Source organism: Ctenopharyngodon idella, chromosome 2 (genome assembly GCF_019924925.1).
Source record: "Ctenopharyngodon idella isolate HZGC_01 chromosome 2, HZGC01, whole genome shotgun sequence".
In the NCBI taxonomy this organism is placed as follows: Eukaryota; Metazoa; Chordata; class Actinopteri; order Cypriniformes; family Xenocyprididae; genus Ctenopharyngodon; species Ctenopharyngodon idella.
The window spans coordinates 30,680,755-30,697,620 of NC_067221.1; the positions used below are offsets into that span (position 1 = coordinate 30,680,755).

A 16,866-nucleotide genomic window follows, 5' to 3' on the forward strand; every position below is an offset into this window, starting at 1 on the left:
GGGAATGTTCTTAAAACACTAATTAAAGTAATATCATACCTTTCTTCTCTTCTTTTTTGAGAACGTCAAAAGATGCGCTTGAACTGTTCTCCTGATCCGTTTGAACTAGTGCAAAAAATGACGAAAGCTTGCTTGCATCAGAGCTCTGGCGTGACTGTGCGCAGCGCATTGCAATACTGAGTTCTGATTGGTCAGTCGCTGTTATTTATAGTTTGTTAATTATCATACGGAGAATTTTAACATTACATGATAAGTTCATAATACATAACACTGTTAATCTAAAGGGGATGGTAATGGTGGCTTTACAGAGGGGATGCTTTTTGCCTTTTTTTTTCAACAAGGGGGATGAAATCCCCCCTCATATCGAGCCCTGCACACACACACACACACACACGCATAGAGAGAGAGAGAGAGAGAGAGAGCGAGAGAGAGAGAGAGTCAGATCTAAGGATCAGTTGGAGACTGAAGTTAGTTCAACCATAATATTCAACAACATTTTAAACAAAAAAATAATAATAAAATAAAATAAAATAAACCTAAACTGTGATAGAAAGTACTTTTAATCATGCTAAATATATATTCATTTCTGTTGCAAAAATCATAAGTTAATAATTTAGTTCATATGTCTATACAGCCCCTGTGATGGACTGGCCATCTGTCCAGGGTTCTTTCCCCTGCCTCTGTCCTAAGAAACTGGGATAGGCTCCAGCCCTATGAGTTAGGGTGTACTCACACTAGGCGCTCTGAACCATGGCCGAGCGCATTTGACCGGTTTGTTTGACTAGTGTGATTGCTCCGTTCCGTGTCCGGGCACGGTTCATTTAGCCGTACCTGGCCCGCTTGGAAGAGGTGGGCCAGTTGGGCTTGAGCGCGGTTCGCATGCAGTGTGAGCGCTAACCATGCCAGAGCACGGAACAGCTACTACTTTTGTGTGCGCTACTGTCATCATTACGATGACAAACATCTTTATTACTACTTTGATAGTACACTTTTCAAATAATGTAATTAATTTGAGTGTATTTGGGTTTATAACGGGGCTGGTTCTCACTTTATTGATGAACAGGAATTGTAGTTTTTGAGTAAAGCTGCAAATTCCTCCATTAACGTCAGCTGCCTTCATAATAATCCTCTGATATGTGCAAGTGAAAATCACTGCACGGCATAAATGATAAATCTATTAGGCAGTATCTTAGTGAAGGTGCTTTTCTTCCTGTTTTCTTCCATACAAAAAGCTGCATCGTATATGACGTAAGCATGCTCCGGCCCGGAACATTAAGTGCAATGTGAGTGCGGGCCAGCGGGGGAGTGGGGAGGAGGGACAATTCAAGCTCGGTTCAAGGCAACCGTGCTTAGTGTGAGTACATCCTTAGAAGGTGTTCGTCCAGCTCAGTTCAGTTCTCATACAATGGTGTAAATGCAGGCAGATCAGTAATATTGTTGAATATTAAGTGTCCCCGGCTAAGATAGCCAGAGGCGACACTGGCAAGGAACCCAAACTACATCTGGTGACAGAATGGAGAAAAAAACCTTGGGAAAAACCAGACTCAGTCGGGGGGCCAGTTCTCCTCTGGCCAACAGACAAACAGTGCATGTTTTATAATTCAGGCAGCATTACAGTTCAGAAGTCAGATTGGGATTGGAACATTCAAACTATTTAATCCAGTTCCATCTGGTTTAAGATCAGATTCATCAAGCTGGTATGGAGACGGGTTTGTTGACGATCTGTGCCACTGGCTGTCGTGTCGATGGGGACTTCACAGGGGTTAGTCTAGTTGACACAATCTATGCTGGCACTTCAGGGATGTGTGGTGGTAGTGTCTAGGCGCAGGTCCTCTATCTGATCTGGATACGGCCCGGATATGGCTGACTACGAAAAAACTCGGTATAAACAGAGAGACTAATATTAGCGTAGATGCTAATATTATGATGTAACAAGTACATTGGGTGTTATAGGAAGTGCTCCCAGTTCCGGCTGACCTAATTTATGCAGCCTAACAATAATTTAAGTGATTTGAATAATAGAAATTGATAATGTGTTATGTGTATGCTAGGTTAAAGAGATGTGTTTTTAGTCTAGATTTAAATTGGCAGAGTTTGTCTGCTTCCCAAACAATGCTAGGAATACTGTTCCCAAGTCTAGGTGATAAATAGGAAAAAGATCTACCACCTGCGGTTGATTTTGATATTCTAGGTATTATCAACTGGCCAGAATTTTGAGAGTGCAATAGATGTGAAGGACTATAATGTGTTAAGACTTGACAGAACATCCATCAAGTGTTAGGTATCATTCTAGGTTATTACATGCAAAGGTTTTTGGTCCAATAATTAGAATCTCTGTTGTTGTTTTTTTGTTGTTGTTTTTTTTATTTTCAGAATTAAGTAGTAAGAAATTACTAGTCATACAGTTTTTTTATATCAGTTATGAATTCCATTAATTTTGTGAATTGGTAAGTTTCGTCAGGGTGCAAAGAAATATAGAGCTGAGTATCAGCATAAAAGTGAAAACTAACACCATGCTTCCTAATGATATCTCCCAAAGTAGGGATGCACCGATACCATTTTTTAAGGACCGAGTATGAGTACCGATACTTTTTTTCTGGTACTCGCCGATACCGATTTTTTAGGATAATGTGGCAGTTTTCCAAGCACAACACAGTGAGACTAATGAATGTAGGACAGCTTCTTTATTATTACTCCAATGAAAAAAGTAATAATTTTTATGTGCTTGTCACAAACTTAAAGCACAAATTTCACAATGTCCAATAAACTTCAAAGGATATAATTATTAAAGTCATAATAAAAATAAAAAAAAATTAAAAAATCAAGTCTTTTTTAACCTGCCTTTCAAAAAGGGCTAAACAAATATTACAGAACAAATGTTTATAACATAACACTGTGAACCAATGTAAACACAACCCAGTGACCATATTTCTCATGATGGAATATGGGACGAGTGGGCAATATGACCATGAGAAATTTTATTTCACGATATATATATATATATATATATATATATATACATTCATTTAACATTCATTTAACATCTATACATTCATTTAACATCTTTTGTTGTTTTATTAACATTAATGACAGACAAATATTTAATTAGGCTACTCTCCCTTTAAGACCGAATCTATGTATGTAATATAGCTACTGACACATATCCTGTTTTCACCCACCTGTTTGCGTCCACTTAAACCATAACCGACTGTATTTACATGAGATTCTCCACACGATGGACATTTTGACAACTATTTGTGCATTGACATTCAGGCGCAAGGAGAACTGATCGCGCGCTGTCTGAGAGAACGGGGATCACGCGCAAGAAAGAGAGAGAGAGCGCGCGCGGCCGAGAGAGAGCGCTTCTGGTCTGTCATTCAACGCGATTTGCATGCAGTTCGCAATGTGTCGGTTGTCATTATTAATTTTGAAGTATTTCCACACCTCTGAGGCTGACATTGTTTCTGCTGCTGTCGCCGGTGTCTCTGTGCGCGGAAAATTCTGTCAGTTACGTCACGTGAGGTATCGGTCTTTGGTATCGGGGGTATTTTTACGAGTACAAGTACATGAGCTTGGTATCGGTATCGGTGCATCCCTATCCCAAAGGTAGCATGTACAGGGTGAAAAGCAACGGTCTTAGTACTGAGCCTTGTGGTACTCCATACTGACCTTGTGAACAGTATGACATCTCTTCATTACTGCTACAAACTGATAATGTCAGATAAATATGATTTGAACCATGCCAATGCAATTCCACCAATGTCACTTTTCTCAGAGTAGAAAGTGAAACACTTCCTGCTGCCAGTTGGTGGAGCTATGACTTTGACTCACAATAGTCACATCCATGTGATTGGCGTTCTTCAATGAACAAACAGCTGAATTTAATCAAAATCAGTCAATGTATGCAGAAGTTATAACACACTTCACGTTTCCTTTTTTTCACCATAAATTCGTTTCAACGCCACGGCCAAATCGTTTGGAGATATCAAAAATCTGCTCGCAATTTAGCATCATCAGTGTCTTGACTTCATGCTGACCGAGTTTCGTGGCAATCAGATGAATTGCCTAGGAGGAGTATATCAAATTCCAGAGAGTGTGTTTATCAAACAACCCATAATAGCTGACTTCCTTTTGGGCTAGCGTATGACTATGAGCATGGAAGTTGTTCAACCCAACGAGGTCTATATGTGTACCAAGTTTCATACATATACGTGCCCGGATATGATATATTGATATTGACCAAGTTTTTGGACCCCATTCAAGGGGGCACAACAACTTACAGAGCTATTACTTGTACCACCTGATTGCTGCAGATTCATTTCGGCTTTATAGTTTTGACATAGAAATGTATAAATCCGAGTGTAATGACGTGAACAGCTCAAAGTAGAACGTCACGGGTTGCCGCCTCTAAATTACGGTTACGACATGGCGTGAATGCAGCATAAGCTTGTTTTTCTGGTTTAGGAGGAACTGAGAAAGGCGGCTGCTGTTCATTTGTAGCCCTCAATGACTGTCTGTCCACAACTCTGCATAGCCTTATGGAACGCGCTGATGACAAGTAATGTCTGCGCGAGCAGGGTGCGTAAAGGTATGGAAATTGGACAAACATTTTTTGGTCATGACTTCCACAAATGATAGCCTATATGTTTTTTTATTATTATTAATATATATATATATATATATATATATATATATATATTTTTTTTTTTTTTAGACCACTTCTATCATTGATTGCTATCAGGATGTGATGTGAAGAGAGCTTCAACCAGCAAAAATTGTCTACCCTACCTTTAATTGTTAACTTTTCATCGACTCACAAACCACCTGCAGTTACCTCACGAACCCCATATTTGGGAAATGCTGAACTAGACCAATAAAATAAACAGTTCAATCATAATCCAAGTAACAGCCCAACATTTCATATCACCATATTTTTTTTACAGATTAAACACAATCAACCTACTATATATGAAATGAGCAGTCAATGCATGAAGAGAAAAAAATAAATTAAAAATAATAAGTTCTGCAAATTCTTATTGAACCTCCCCAGCCAATCAGATGTTGGCCCCACCAATTCAGCAAGGTATAAACACCGCTCCCGTATGAACTGCCTCAGGTGGAATTCTAAGAATATAACCACAAATGAGGCCTTAATCCTTGTATTGAATCACTGTTCTCCGTGTACGGTTTTATGTTTGTCGAAAAATAAAATTAAAAAAAAGAACTGAACAGCAGTCACAATGGAATCGGCACCTTACACTGGGCGATGTACATATTTCTCATGAGTTTGTTGTCAATGAGCTAGGCCTACTGTATGAATTAAATGGTGTGATGTAGGCCTATGGATTCCTGAGGGAACAACTTGGATGATTATGGACAAACTTTAGTTTACAGGCATTTTCTGTGTGACACTGAGTCAATGGAAGCAAATGGGGCCAATCTATCACAGTTTCAAAAGTATAGCCACATGACATAAAAAATGCTTTTGTTTGCTAAAAGGATTTTGGTAGGCTATAAAAAAAAATGACTCGCTAAGCTTTTCTGTGTAAAGTTGTCCAGTTTCACAACTTGTAGTAAGCTGTAAAAAAAAAAAAAAAAAAAAGAAAAGAAAGACAGAAAGAAAGAAAAAGAAAATTTGACAGGGCTGTCAATTGGATTCCGATTGATCTGTTCATTTTATTGTTCTAGTTCAGGGTTTCCCAAATTGGGGTTCGTGAGGGGGAACTGCCGGTGATTTGTGAGTTGATGAAACGCTAACAAATAAATGTGAAATTATATTAAATCTGCAGTGCTGCAGAATTATTCGACATAATCTAAAACCGAGACAGCTTTCATTGAAAGGAGAATATTTTCATAAGTAAATAAATAAATAATTGTATTTATGTAAAGAAGAAAAAATGTTTAAAAAGACATGAAAACACGTTGGCTGTTTCTCTTGCAGCTGCAGCCCGAGCTGTGTGCCACCGTTGTGCCTTCTTTAAATAGCTCGCTATCTACTGTAGCTCTCGCTTACGGCCATACCACCCTGAGCACGCCCGATCTCGTCCGATCTCGGAAGCTAAGCAGGGTCGGGCCTGGTTAGTACTTGGATGGGAGACCGCCTGGGAATACCAGGTGCTGTAAGCTTTTGCTTTATCTTCACTACTCAGCTACTTCACCATGGCTCGCCTCTATCCTTTTAAATTCAATTGCTTCATTTCTTTTCTTTCATTTTGCTTTTTCTCTGGCTTCTCTCTGCTTTCGCTGTGGCAAAGGACAGCTCATCCTCGTCATTCTTCCTTTCTCCTGCAGGGGGCGATCGACAGACTTTCTCTCTCAGTCTAAGCGACGCAGACCTCTAAAGCGCCTTTTGTCACCGCTCCTCTCCTCAGCTTCAACTAGAGGTTGCCAAACTTTTTTATCAGCCGAACCCTGACATTTTTAAATGAATTTTTCAAAAATGAAACCACATTTTCACATGTTCATGGTTTTTTAATGTTTGCAACGGTCACATGATGACATGCAAGAGAAATATCGACCCCCCCCCCCCCCCCCCCTTACTTTTTTTAGTAGGCTAATGAAATGGTTTTATTTTAATATTACTTATATGTAGGGCTGCGAGCATAGGGAATCTTGTTAGTGATGTAAATTACAACTGTCATGTGAATTCAAGCAAAATGAATATTGGATAGGCCTAATGAACAGCCTAATACTTATTTGATATTACGGTGCAAGTTACAACGCTAATATTTATGTCTAAAATTCTTCACTTTCAAACGTTCAGATCTTCGAGCTGCTAACTTCTATCCACAGAAAGGTCAGAAATCGTGCGAAATGCGAACGTGTAAATGAAGTAAACCTAGTGCATATTGCGTTCCCAAAATGCACCACCGCACATACAGAGATGGAGTTGGTGAGAAGCAGCGTTTACTGTGTGAACCGAGGTGCTCGGAGACGCCGAAAACAGCGTAAGCTGAACGACAGTGTTGCTCTTCACTCTGAAACACGAAGCGTAACAGACTATTAAGTCGGAGCTATAGCCTGTCTGAATTTCAATTTTATTATGATTAGCCTACTTCTGCAGCCACGTTTAGGATAACAATTTTACAAGCCGTTTAATTGTTAGCTTTTCACCGAAACCACCTAGGCCTATGGATTCCTGAGGGAACAACTTGGATGATTATGGACAAACTTTAGTTTACAGGCATTTTCTGTGTGACACTGAGTCAATGGAAGCAAATGGGGCCAATCTACTATCACAGTTTCAAAAGTATAGCCACATGACATAAAAAATGCTTTTGTTTGCTAAAAGGATTTTGGTAGGCTATAAAAAAAATGACTCGCTAAGCTTTTCTGTGTAAAGTTGTCCAGTTTCACAACTTGTAGTAAGCTGTAAAAAAAAAAAAAAAAGAAAAGAAAAGAAAGACAGAAAGAAAAAGAAAATTTGACAGGGCTGTCAATTGGATTCCGATTGATCTGTTCATTTTATTGTTCTAGTTCAGGGTTTCCCAAATTGGGGTTCGTGAGGGGGAACTGCCGGTGATTTGTGAGTTGATGAAACGCTAACAAATAAATGTGAAATTATATTAAATCTGCAGTGCTGCAGAATTATTCGACATAATCTAAAATCGAGACAGCTTTCATTGAAAGGAGAATATTTTCATAAGTAAATAAATAAATAATTGTATTTATGTGAAGAAGAAAAAATGTTTAAAAAGACATGAAAACACGTTGGCTGTTTCTCTTGCAGCTGCAGCCCGAGCTGTGTGCCACCGTTGTGCCTTCTTTAAATAGCTCGCTATCTACTGTAGCTCTCGCTTACGGCCATACCACCCTGAGCACGCCCGATCTCGTCCGATCTCGGAAGCTAAGCAGGGTCGGGCCTGGTTAGTACTTGGATGGGAGACCGCCTGGGAATACCAGGTGCTGTAAGCTTTTGCTTTATCTTCACTACTCAGCTACTTCACCATGGCTCGCCTCTATCCTTTTAAATTCAATTGCTTCATTTCTTTTCTTTCATTTTGCTTTTTCTCTGGCTTCTCTCTGCTTTCGCTGTGGCAAAGGACAGCTCATCCTCGTCATTCTTCCTTTCTCCTGCAGGGGGCGATCGACAGACTTTCTCTCTCAGTCTAAGCGACGCAGACCTCTAAAGCGCCTTTTGTCACCGCTCCTCTCCTCAGCTTCAACTAGAGGTTGCCAAACTTTTTTATCAGCCGAACCCTGACATTTTTAAATGAATTTTTCAAAAATGAAACCACATTTTCACATGTTCATGGTTTTTTAATGTTTGCAACGGTCACATGATGACATGCAAGAGAAATATCGACCCCCCCCCCCCCCCCCTTACTTTTTTTAGTAGGCTAATGAAATGGTTTTATTTTAATATTACTTATATGTAGGGCTGCGAGCATAGGGAATCTTGTTAGTGATGTAAATTACAACTGTCATGTGAATTCAAGCAAAATGAATATTGGATAGGCCTAATGAACAGCCTAATACTTATTTGATATTACGGTGCAAGTTACAACGCTAATATTTATGTCTAAAATTCTTCACTTTCAAACGTTCAGATCTTCGAGCTGCTAACTTCTATCCACAGAAAGGTCAGAAATCGTGCGAAATGCGAACGTGTAAATGAAGTAAACCTAGTGCATATTGCGTTCCCAAAATGCACCACCGCACATACAGAGATGGAGTTGGTGAGAAGCAGCGTTTACTGTGTGAACCGAGGTGCTCGGAGACGCCGAAAACAGCGTAAGCTGAACGACAGTGTTGCTCTTCACTCTGAAACACGAAGCGTAACAGACTATTAAGTCGGAGCTATAGCCTGTCTGAATTTCAATTTTATTATGATTAGCCTACTTCTGCAGCCACGTTTAGGATAACAATTTTACAAGCCGTTTAATTGTTAGCTTTTCACCGAAACCACCTAGGCCTATGGATTCCTGAGGGAACAACTTGGATGATTATGGACAAACTTTAGTTTACAGGCATTTTCTGTGTGACACTGAGTCAATGGAAGCAAATGGGGCCAATCTACTATCACAGTTTCAAAAGTATAGCCACATGACATAAAAAATGCTTTTGTTTGCTAAAAGGATTTTGGTAGGCTATAAAAAAAATGACTCGCTAAGCTTTTCTGTGTAAAGTTGTCCAGTTTCACAACTTGTAGTAAGCTGTAAAAAAAAAAAAAAAAGAAAAGAAAAGAAAGACAGAAAGAAAAAGAAAATTTGACAGGGCTGTCAATTGGATTCCGATTGATCTGTTCATTTTATTGTTCTAGTTCAGGGTTTCCCAAATTGGGGTTCGTGAGGGGGAACTGCCGGTGATTTGTGAGTTGATGAAACGCTAACAAATAAATGTGAAATTATATTAAATCTGCAGTGCTGCAGAATTATTCGACATAATCTAAAATCGAGACAGCTTTCATTGAAAGGAGAATATTTTCATAAGTAAATAAATAAATAATTGTATTTATGTAAAGAAGAAAAAATGTTTAAAAAGACATGAAAACACGTTGGCTGTTTCTCTTGCAGCTGCAGCCCGAGCTGTGTGCCACCGTTGTGCCTTCTTTAAATAGCTCGCTATCTACTGTAGCTCTCGCTTACGGCCATACCACCCTGAGCACGCCCGATCTCGTCCGATCTCGGAAGCTAAGCAGGGTCGGGCCTGGTTAGTACTTGGATGGGAGACCGCCTGGGAATACCAGGTGCTGTAAGCTTTTGCTTTATCTTCACTACTCAGCTACTTCACCATGGCTCGCCTCTATCCTTTTAAATTCAATTGCTTCATTTCTTTTCTTTCATTTTGCTTTTTCTCTGGCTTCTCTCTGCTTTCGCTGTGGCAAAGGACAGCTCATCCTCGTCATTCTTCCTTTCTCCTGCAGGGGGCGATCGACAGACTTTCTCTCTCAGTCTAAGCGACGCAGACCTCTAAAGCGCCTTTTGTCACCGCTCCTCTCCTCAGCTTCAACTAGAGGTTGCCAAACTTTTTTATCAGCCGAACCCTGACATTTTTAAATGAATTTTTCAAAAATGAAACCACATTTTCACATGTTCATGGTTTTTTAATGTTTGCAACGGTCACATGATGACATGCAAGAGAAATATCGACCCCCCCCCCCCCCCCTTACTTTTTTTAGTAGGCTAATGAAATGGTTTTATTTTAATATTACTTATATGTAGGGCTGCGAGCATAGGGAATCTTGTTAGTGATGTAAATTACAACTGTCATGTGAATTCAAGCAAAATGAATATTGGATAGGCCTAATGAACAGCCTAATACTTATTTGATATTACGGTGCAAGTTACAACGCTAATATTTATGTCTAAAATTCTTCACTTTCAAACGTTCAGATCTTCGAGCTGCTAACTTCTATCCACAGAAAGGTCAGAAATCGTGCGAAATGCGAACGTGTAAATGAAGTAAACCTAGTGCATATTGCGTTCCCAAAATGCACCACCGCACATACAGAGATGGAGTTGGTGAGAAGCAGCGTTTACTGTGTGAACCGAGGTGCTCGGAGACGCCGAAAACAGCGTAAGCTGAACGACAGTGTTGCTCTTCACTCTGAAACACGAAGCGTAACAGACTATTAAGTCGGAGCTATAGCCTGTCTGAATTTCAATTTTATTATGATTAGCCTACTTCTGCAGCCACGTTTAGGATAACAATTTTACAAGCCGTTTAATTATTAGCTTTTCACCGAAACCACCTAGGCCTATGGATTCCTGAGGGAACAACTTGGATGATTATGGACAAACTTTAGTTTACAGGCATTTTCTGTGTGACACTGAGTCAATGGAAGCAAATGGGGCCAATCTATCACAGTTTCAAAAGTATAGCCACATGACATAAAAAATGCTTTTGTTTGCTAAAAGGATTTTGGTAGGCTATAAAAAAAATGACTCGCTAAGCTTTTCTGTGTAAAGTTGTCCAGTTTCACAACTTGTAGTAAGCTGTAAAAAAAAAAAAAAAAGAAAAGAAAAGAAAGACAGAAAGAAAAAGAAAATTTGACAGGGCTGTCAATTGGATTCCGATTGATCTGTTCATTTTATTGTTCTAGTTCAGGGTTTCCCAAATTGGGGTTCGTGAGGGGGAACTGCCGGTGATTTGTGAGTTGATGAAACGCTAACAAATAAATGTGAAATTATATTAAATCTGCAGTGCTGCAGAATTATTCGACATAATCTAAAATCGAGACAGCTTTCATTGAAAGGAGAATATTTTCATAAGTAAATAAATAAATAATTGTATTTATGTAAAGAAGAAAAAATGTTTAAAAAGACATGAAAACACGTTGGCTGTTTCTCTTGCAGCTGCAGCCCGAGCTGTGTGCCACCGTTGTGCCTTCTTTAAATAGCTCGCTATCTACTGTAGCTCTCGCTTACGGCCATACCACCCTGAGCACGCCCGATCTCGTCCGATCTCGGAAGCTAAGCAGGGTCGGGCCTGGTTAGTACTTGGATGGGAGACCGCCTGGGAATACCAGGTGCTGTAAGCTTTTGCTTTATCTTCACTACTCAGCTACTTCACCATGGCTCGCCTCTATCCTTTTAAATTCAATTGCTTCATTTCTTTTCTTTCATTTTGCTTTTTCTCTGGCTTCTCTCTGCTTTCGCTGTGGCAAAGGACAGCTCATCCTCGTCATTCTTCCTTTCTCCTGCAGGGGGCGATCGACAGACTTTCTCTCTCAGTCTAAGCGACGCAGACCTCTAAAGCGCCTTTTGTCACCGCTCCTCTCCTCAGCTTCAACTAGAGGTTGCCAAACTTTTTTATCAGCCGAACCCTGACATTTTTAAATGAATTTTTCAAAAATGAAACCACATTTTCACATGTTCATGGTTTTTTAATGTTTGCAACGGTCACATGATGACATGCAAGAGAAATATCGACCCCCCCCCCCCCCCCTTACTTTTTTTAGTAGGCTAATGAAATGGTTTTATTTTAATATTACTTATATGTAGGGCTGCGAGCATAGGGAATCTTGTTAGTGATGTAAATTACAACTGTCATGTGAATTCAAGCAAAATGAATATTGGATAGGCCTAATGAACAGCCTAATACTTATTTGATATTACGGTGCAAGTTACAACGCTAATATTTATGTCTAAAATTCTTCACTTTCAAACGTTCAGATCTTCGAGCTGCTAACTTCTATCCACAGAAAGGTCAGAAATCGTGCGAAATGCGAACGTGTAAATGAAGTAAACCTAGTGCATATTGCGTTCCCAAAATGCACCACCGCACATACAGAGATGGAGTTGGTGAGAAGCAGCGTTTACTGTGTGAACCGAGGTGCTCGGAGACGCCGAAAACAGCGTAAGCTGAACGACAGTGTTGCTCTTCACTCTGAAACACGAAGCGTAACAGACTATTAAGTCGGAGCTATAGCCTGTCTGAATTTCAATTTTATTATGATTAGCCTACTTCTGCAGCCACGTTTAGGATAACAATTTTACAAGCCGTTTAATTGTTAGCTTTTCACCGAATCCACCTAGGCCTATGGATTCCTGAGGGAACAACTTGGATGATTATGGACAAACTTTAGTTTACAGGCATTTTCTGTGTGACACTGAGTCAATGGAAGCAAATGGGGCCAATCTACTATCACAGTTTCAAAAGTATAGCCACATGACATAAAAAATGCTTTTGTTTGCTAAAAGGATTTTGGTAGGCTATAAAAAAAATGACTCGCTAAGCTTTTCTGTGTAAAGTTGTCCAGTTTCACAACTTGTAGTAAGCTGTAAAAAAAAAAAAAAAAGAAAAGAAAAGAAAGACAGAAAGAAAAAGAAAATTTGACAGGGCTGTCAATTGGATTCCGATTGATCTGTTCATTTTATTGTTCTAGTTCAGGGTTTCCCAAATTGGGGTTCGTGAGGGGGAACTGCCGGTGATTTGTGAGTTGATGAAACGCTAACAAATAAATGTGAAATTATATTAAATCTGCAGTGCTGCAGAATTATTCGACATAATCTAAAATCGAGACAGCTTTCATTGAAAGGAGAATATTTTCATAAGTAAATAAATAAATAATTGTATTTATGTAAGAAGAAAAAATGTTTAAAAAGACATGAAAACACGTTGGCTGTTTCTCTTGCAGCTGCAGCCCGAGCTGTGTGCCACCGTTGTGCCTTCTTTAAATAGCTCGCTATCTACTGTAGCTCTCGCTTACGGCCATACCACCCTGAGCACGCCCGATCTCGTCCGATCTCGGAAGCTAAGCAGGGTCGGGCCTGGTTAGTACTTGGATGGGAGACCGCCTGGGAATACCAGGTGCTGTAAGCTTTTGCTTTATCTTCACTACTCAGCTACTTCACCATGGCTCGCCTCTATCCTTTTAAATTCAATTGCTTCATTTCTTTTCTTTCATTTTGCTTTTTCTCTGGCTTCTCTCTGCTTTCGCTGTGGCAAAGGACAGCTCATCCTCGTCATTCTTCCTTTCTCCTGCAGGGGGCGATCGACAGACTTTCTCTCTCAGTCTAAGCGACGCAGACCTCTAAAGCGCCTTTTGTCACCGCTCCTCTCCTCAGCTTCAACTAGAGGTTGCCAAACTTTTTTATCAGCCGAACCCTGACATTTTTAAATGAATTTTTCAAAAATGAAACCACATTTTCACATGTTCATGGTTTTTTAATGTTTGCAACGGTCACATGATGACATGCAAGAGAAATATCGACCCCCCCCCCCCCCCCCCTTACTTTTTTTAGTAGGCTAATGAAATGGTTTTATTTTAATATTACTTATATGTAGGGCTGCGAGCATAGGGAATCTTGTTAGTGATGTAAATTACAACTGTCATGTGAATTCAAGCAAAATGAATATTGGATAGGCCTAATGAACAGCCTAATACTTATTTGATATTACGGTGCAAGTTACAACGCTAATATTTATGTCTAAAATTCTTCACTTTCAAACGTTCAGATCTTCGAGCTGCTAACTTCTATCCACAGAAAGGTCAGAAATCGTGCGAAATGCGAACGTGTAAATGAAGTAAACCTAGTGCATATTGCGTTCCCAAAATGCACCACCGCACATACAGAGATGGAGTTGGTGAGAAGCAGCGTTTACTGTGTGAACCGAGGTGCTCGGAGACGCCGAAAACAGCGTAAGCTGAACGACAGTGTTGCTCTTCACTCTGAAACACGCAGCGTAACAGACTATTAAGTCGGAGCTATAGCCTGTCTGAATTTCAATTTTATTATGATTAGCCTACTTCTGCAGCCACATTTAGGATAACAATTTTACAAGCCGTTTAATTGTTAGCTTTTCACCGAAACCACCTAGGCCTATGGATTCCTGAGGGAACAACTTGGATGATTATGGACAAACTTTAGTTTACAGGCATTTTCTGTGTGACACTGAGTCAATGGAAGCAAATGGGGCCAATCTACTAATCACAGTTTCAAAAGTATAGCCACATGACATAAAAAATGCTCTTGTTTGCTAAAAGGATTTTGGTAGGCTATAAAAAAAATGACTCGCTAAGCTTTTCTGTGTAAAGTTGTCCAGTTTCACAACTTGTAGTAAGCTGTAAAAAAAAAAAAAAAAGAAAAGAAAAGAAAGACAGAAAGAAAAAGAAAATTTGACAGGGCTGTCAATTGGATTCCGATTGATCTGTTCATTTTATTGTTCTAGTTCAGGGTTTCCCAAATTGGGGTTCGTGAGGGGGAACTGCCGGTGATTTGTGAGTTGATGAAACGCTAACAAATAAATGTGAAATTATATTAAATCTGCAGTGCTGCAGAATTATTCGACATAATCTAAAATCGAGACAGCTTTCATTGAAAGGAGAATATTTTCATAAGTAAATAAATAAATAATTGTATTTATGTGAAGAAGAAAAAATGTTTAAAAAGACATGAAAACACGTTGGCTGTTTCTCTTGCAGCTGCAGCCCGAGCTGTGTGCCACCGTTGTGCCTTCTTTAAATAGCTCGCTATCTACTGTAGCTCTCGCTTACGGCCATACCACCCTGAGCACGCCCGATCTCGTCCGATCTCGGAAGCTAAGCAGGGTCGGGCCTGGTTAGTACTTGGATGGGAGACCGCCTGGGAATACCAGGTGCTGTAAGCTTTTGCTTTATCTTCACTACTCAGCTACTTCACCATGGCTCGCCTCTATCCTTTTAAATTCAATTGCTTCATTTCTTTTCTTTCATTTTGCTTTTTCTCTGGCTTCTCTCTGCTTTCGCTGTGGCAAAGGACAGCTCATCCTCGTCATTCTTCCTTTCTCCTGCAGGGGGCGATCGACAGACTTTCTCTCTCAGTCTAAGCGACGCAGACCTCTAAAGCGCCTTTTGTCACCGCTCCTCTCCTCAGCTTCAACTAGAGGTTGCCAAACTTTTTTATCAGCCGAACCCTGACATTTTTAAATGAATTTTTCAAAAATGAAACCACATTTTCACATGTTCATGGTTTTTTAATGTTTGCAACGGTCACATGATGACATGCAAGAGAAATATCGACCCCCCCCCCCCCCCCCTTACTTTTTTTAGTAGGCTAATGAAATGGTTTTATTTTAATATTACTTATATGTAGGGCTGCGAGCATAGGGAATCTTGTTAGTGATGTAAATTACAACTGTCATGTGAATTCAAGCAAAATGAATATTGGATAGGCCTAATGAACAGCCTAATACTTATTTGATATTACGGTGCAAGTTACAACGCTAATATTTATGTCTAAAATTCTTCACTTTCAAACGTTCAGATCTTCGAGCTGCTAACTTCTATCCACAGAAAGGTCAGAAATCGTGCGAAATGCGAACGTGTAAATGAAGTAAACCTAGTGCATATTGCGTTCCCAAAATGCACCACCGCACATACAGAGATGGAGTTGGTGAGAAGCAGCGTTTACTGTGTGAACCGAGGTGCTCGGAGACGCCGAAAACAGCGTAAGCTGAACGACAGTGTTGCTCTTCACTCTGAAACACGAAGCGTAACAGACTATTAAGTCGGAGCTATAGCCTGTCTGAATTTCAATTTTATTATGATTAGCCTACTTCTGCAGCCACGTTTAGGATAACAATTTTACAAGCCGTTTAATTGTTAGCTTTTCACCGAATCCACCTAGGCCTATGGATTCCTGAGGGAACAACTTGGATGATTATGGACAAACTTTAGTTTACAGGCATTTTCTGTGTGACACTGAGTCAATGGAAGCAAATGGGGCCAATCTATCACAGTTTCAAAAGTATAGCCACATGACATAAAAAATGCTTTTGTTTGCTAAAAGGATTTTGGTAGGCTATAAAAAAAATGACTCGCTAAGCTTTTCTGTGTAAAGTTGTCCAGTTTCACAACTTGTAGTAAGCTGTAAAAAAAAAAAAAAAGAAAAGAAAAGAAAGACAGAAAGAAAAAGAAAATTTGACAGGGCTGTCAATTGGATTCCGATTGATCTGTTCATTTTATTGTTCTAGTTCAGGGTTTCCCAAATTGGGGTTCGTGAGGGGGAACTGCCGGTGATTTGTGAGTTGATGAAACGCTAACAAATAAATGTGAAATTATATTAAATCTGCAGTGCTGCAGAATTATTCGACATAATCTAAAATCGAGACAGCTTTCATTGAAAGGAGAATATTTTCATAAGTAAATAAATAAATAATTGTATTTATGTGAAGAAGAAAAAATGTTTAAAAAGACATGAAAACACGTTGGCTGTTTCTCTTGCAGCTGCAGCCCGAGCTGTGTGCCACCGTTGTGCCTTCTTTAAATAGCTCGCTATCTACTGTAGCTCTCGCTTACGGCCATACCACCCTGAGCACGCCCGATCTCGTCCGATCTCGGAAGCTAAGCAGGGTCGGGCCTGGTTAGTACTTGGATGGGAGACCGCCTGGGAATACCAGGTGCTGTAAGCTTTTGCTTTATCTTCACTACTCAGCTACTTC

At 39.8% G+C, this 16,866-nt stretch overlaps 1 protein-coding gene and 7 non-coding genes across 14 annotated transcripts in view; all 8 read left to right on the top strand.

Annotated features, from left to right (window-relative positions):
• Positions 1–16,866, top strand: part of LOC127503165 (gastrula zinc finger protein XlCGF8.2DB-like) — a 56,544-nt gene that overhangs the window by 23,389 nt on the left and 16,289 nt on the right. The window contains exon 1 of one of the 7 annotated variants that reach the window (XM_051876694.1): positions 6,541–6,947. The exons of 1 other annotated variant lie outside the window; for it this stretch is intronic. In XM_051876694.1, the coding sequence (XP_051732654.1) occupies positions 6,884–6,947 (64 nt within the window). In that variant the 5' untranslated portion in view covers positions 6,541–6,883. Of the gene's footprint in view, positions 1–6,540; positions 6,948–8,324; positions 8,734–10,112; positions 10,519–11,896; positions 12,301–13,673; positions 14,087–15,465; positions 15,874–16,866 lie in introns of those variants that run through there. 5 more of the 7 variants (XM_051876687.1, XM_051876679.1, XM_051876670.1 and 2 more) reach the window with 5 other exon arrangements.
• On the top strand, positions 6,008–6,126 carry LOC127507112 (5S ribosomal RNA). Its single transcript, XR_007928238.1, has one exon. It is a non-coding gene; the product is annotated as a 5S ribosomal RNA (ribosomal RNA).
• On the top strand, positions 7,796–7,914 carry LOC127507137 (5S ribosomal RNA). Its single transcript, XR_007928245.1, has one exon. It is a non-coding gene; the product is annotated as a 5S ribosomal RNA (ribosomal RNA).
• On the top strand, positions 9,582–9,700 carry LOC127507141 (5S ribosomal RNA). Its single transcript, XR_007928247.1, has one exon. It is a non-coding gene; the product is annotated as a 5S ribosomal RNA (ribosomal RNA).
• LOC127507171 (5S ribosomal RNA) lies at positions 11,364–11,482 on the top strand. Its single transcript, XR_007928271.1, has one exon. It is a non-coding gene; the product is annotated as a 5S ribosomal RNA (ribosomal RNA).
• LOC127507237 (5S ribosomal RNA) lies at positions 13,148–13,266 on the top strand. Its single transcript, XR_007928295.1, has one exon. It is a non-coding gene; the product is annotated as a 5S ribosomal RNA (ribosomal RNA).
• Positions 14,936–15,054, top strand: LOC127507116 (5S ribosomal RNA). The gene has a single exon (XR_007928239.1). It is a non-coding gene; the product is annotated as a 5S ribosomal RNA (ribosomal RNA).
• Positions 16,718–16,836, top strand: LOC127507119 (5S ribosomal RNA). Its single transcript, XR_007928240.1, has one exon. It is a non-coding gene; the product is annotated as a 5S ribosomal RNA (ribosomal RNA).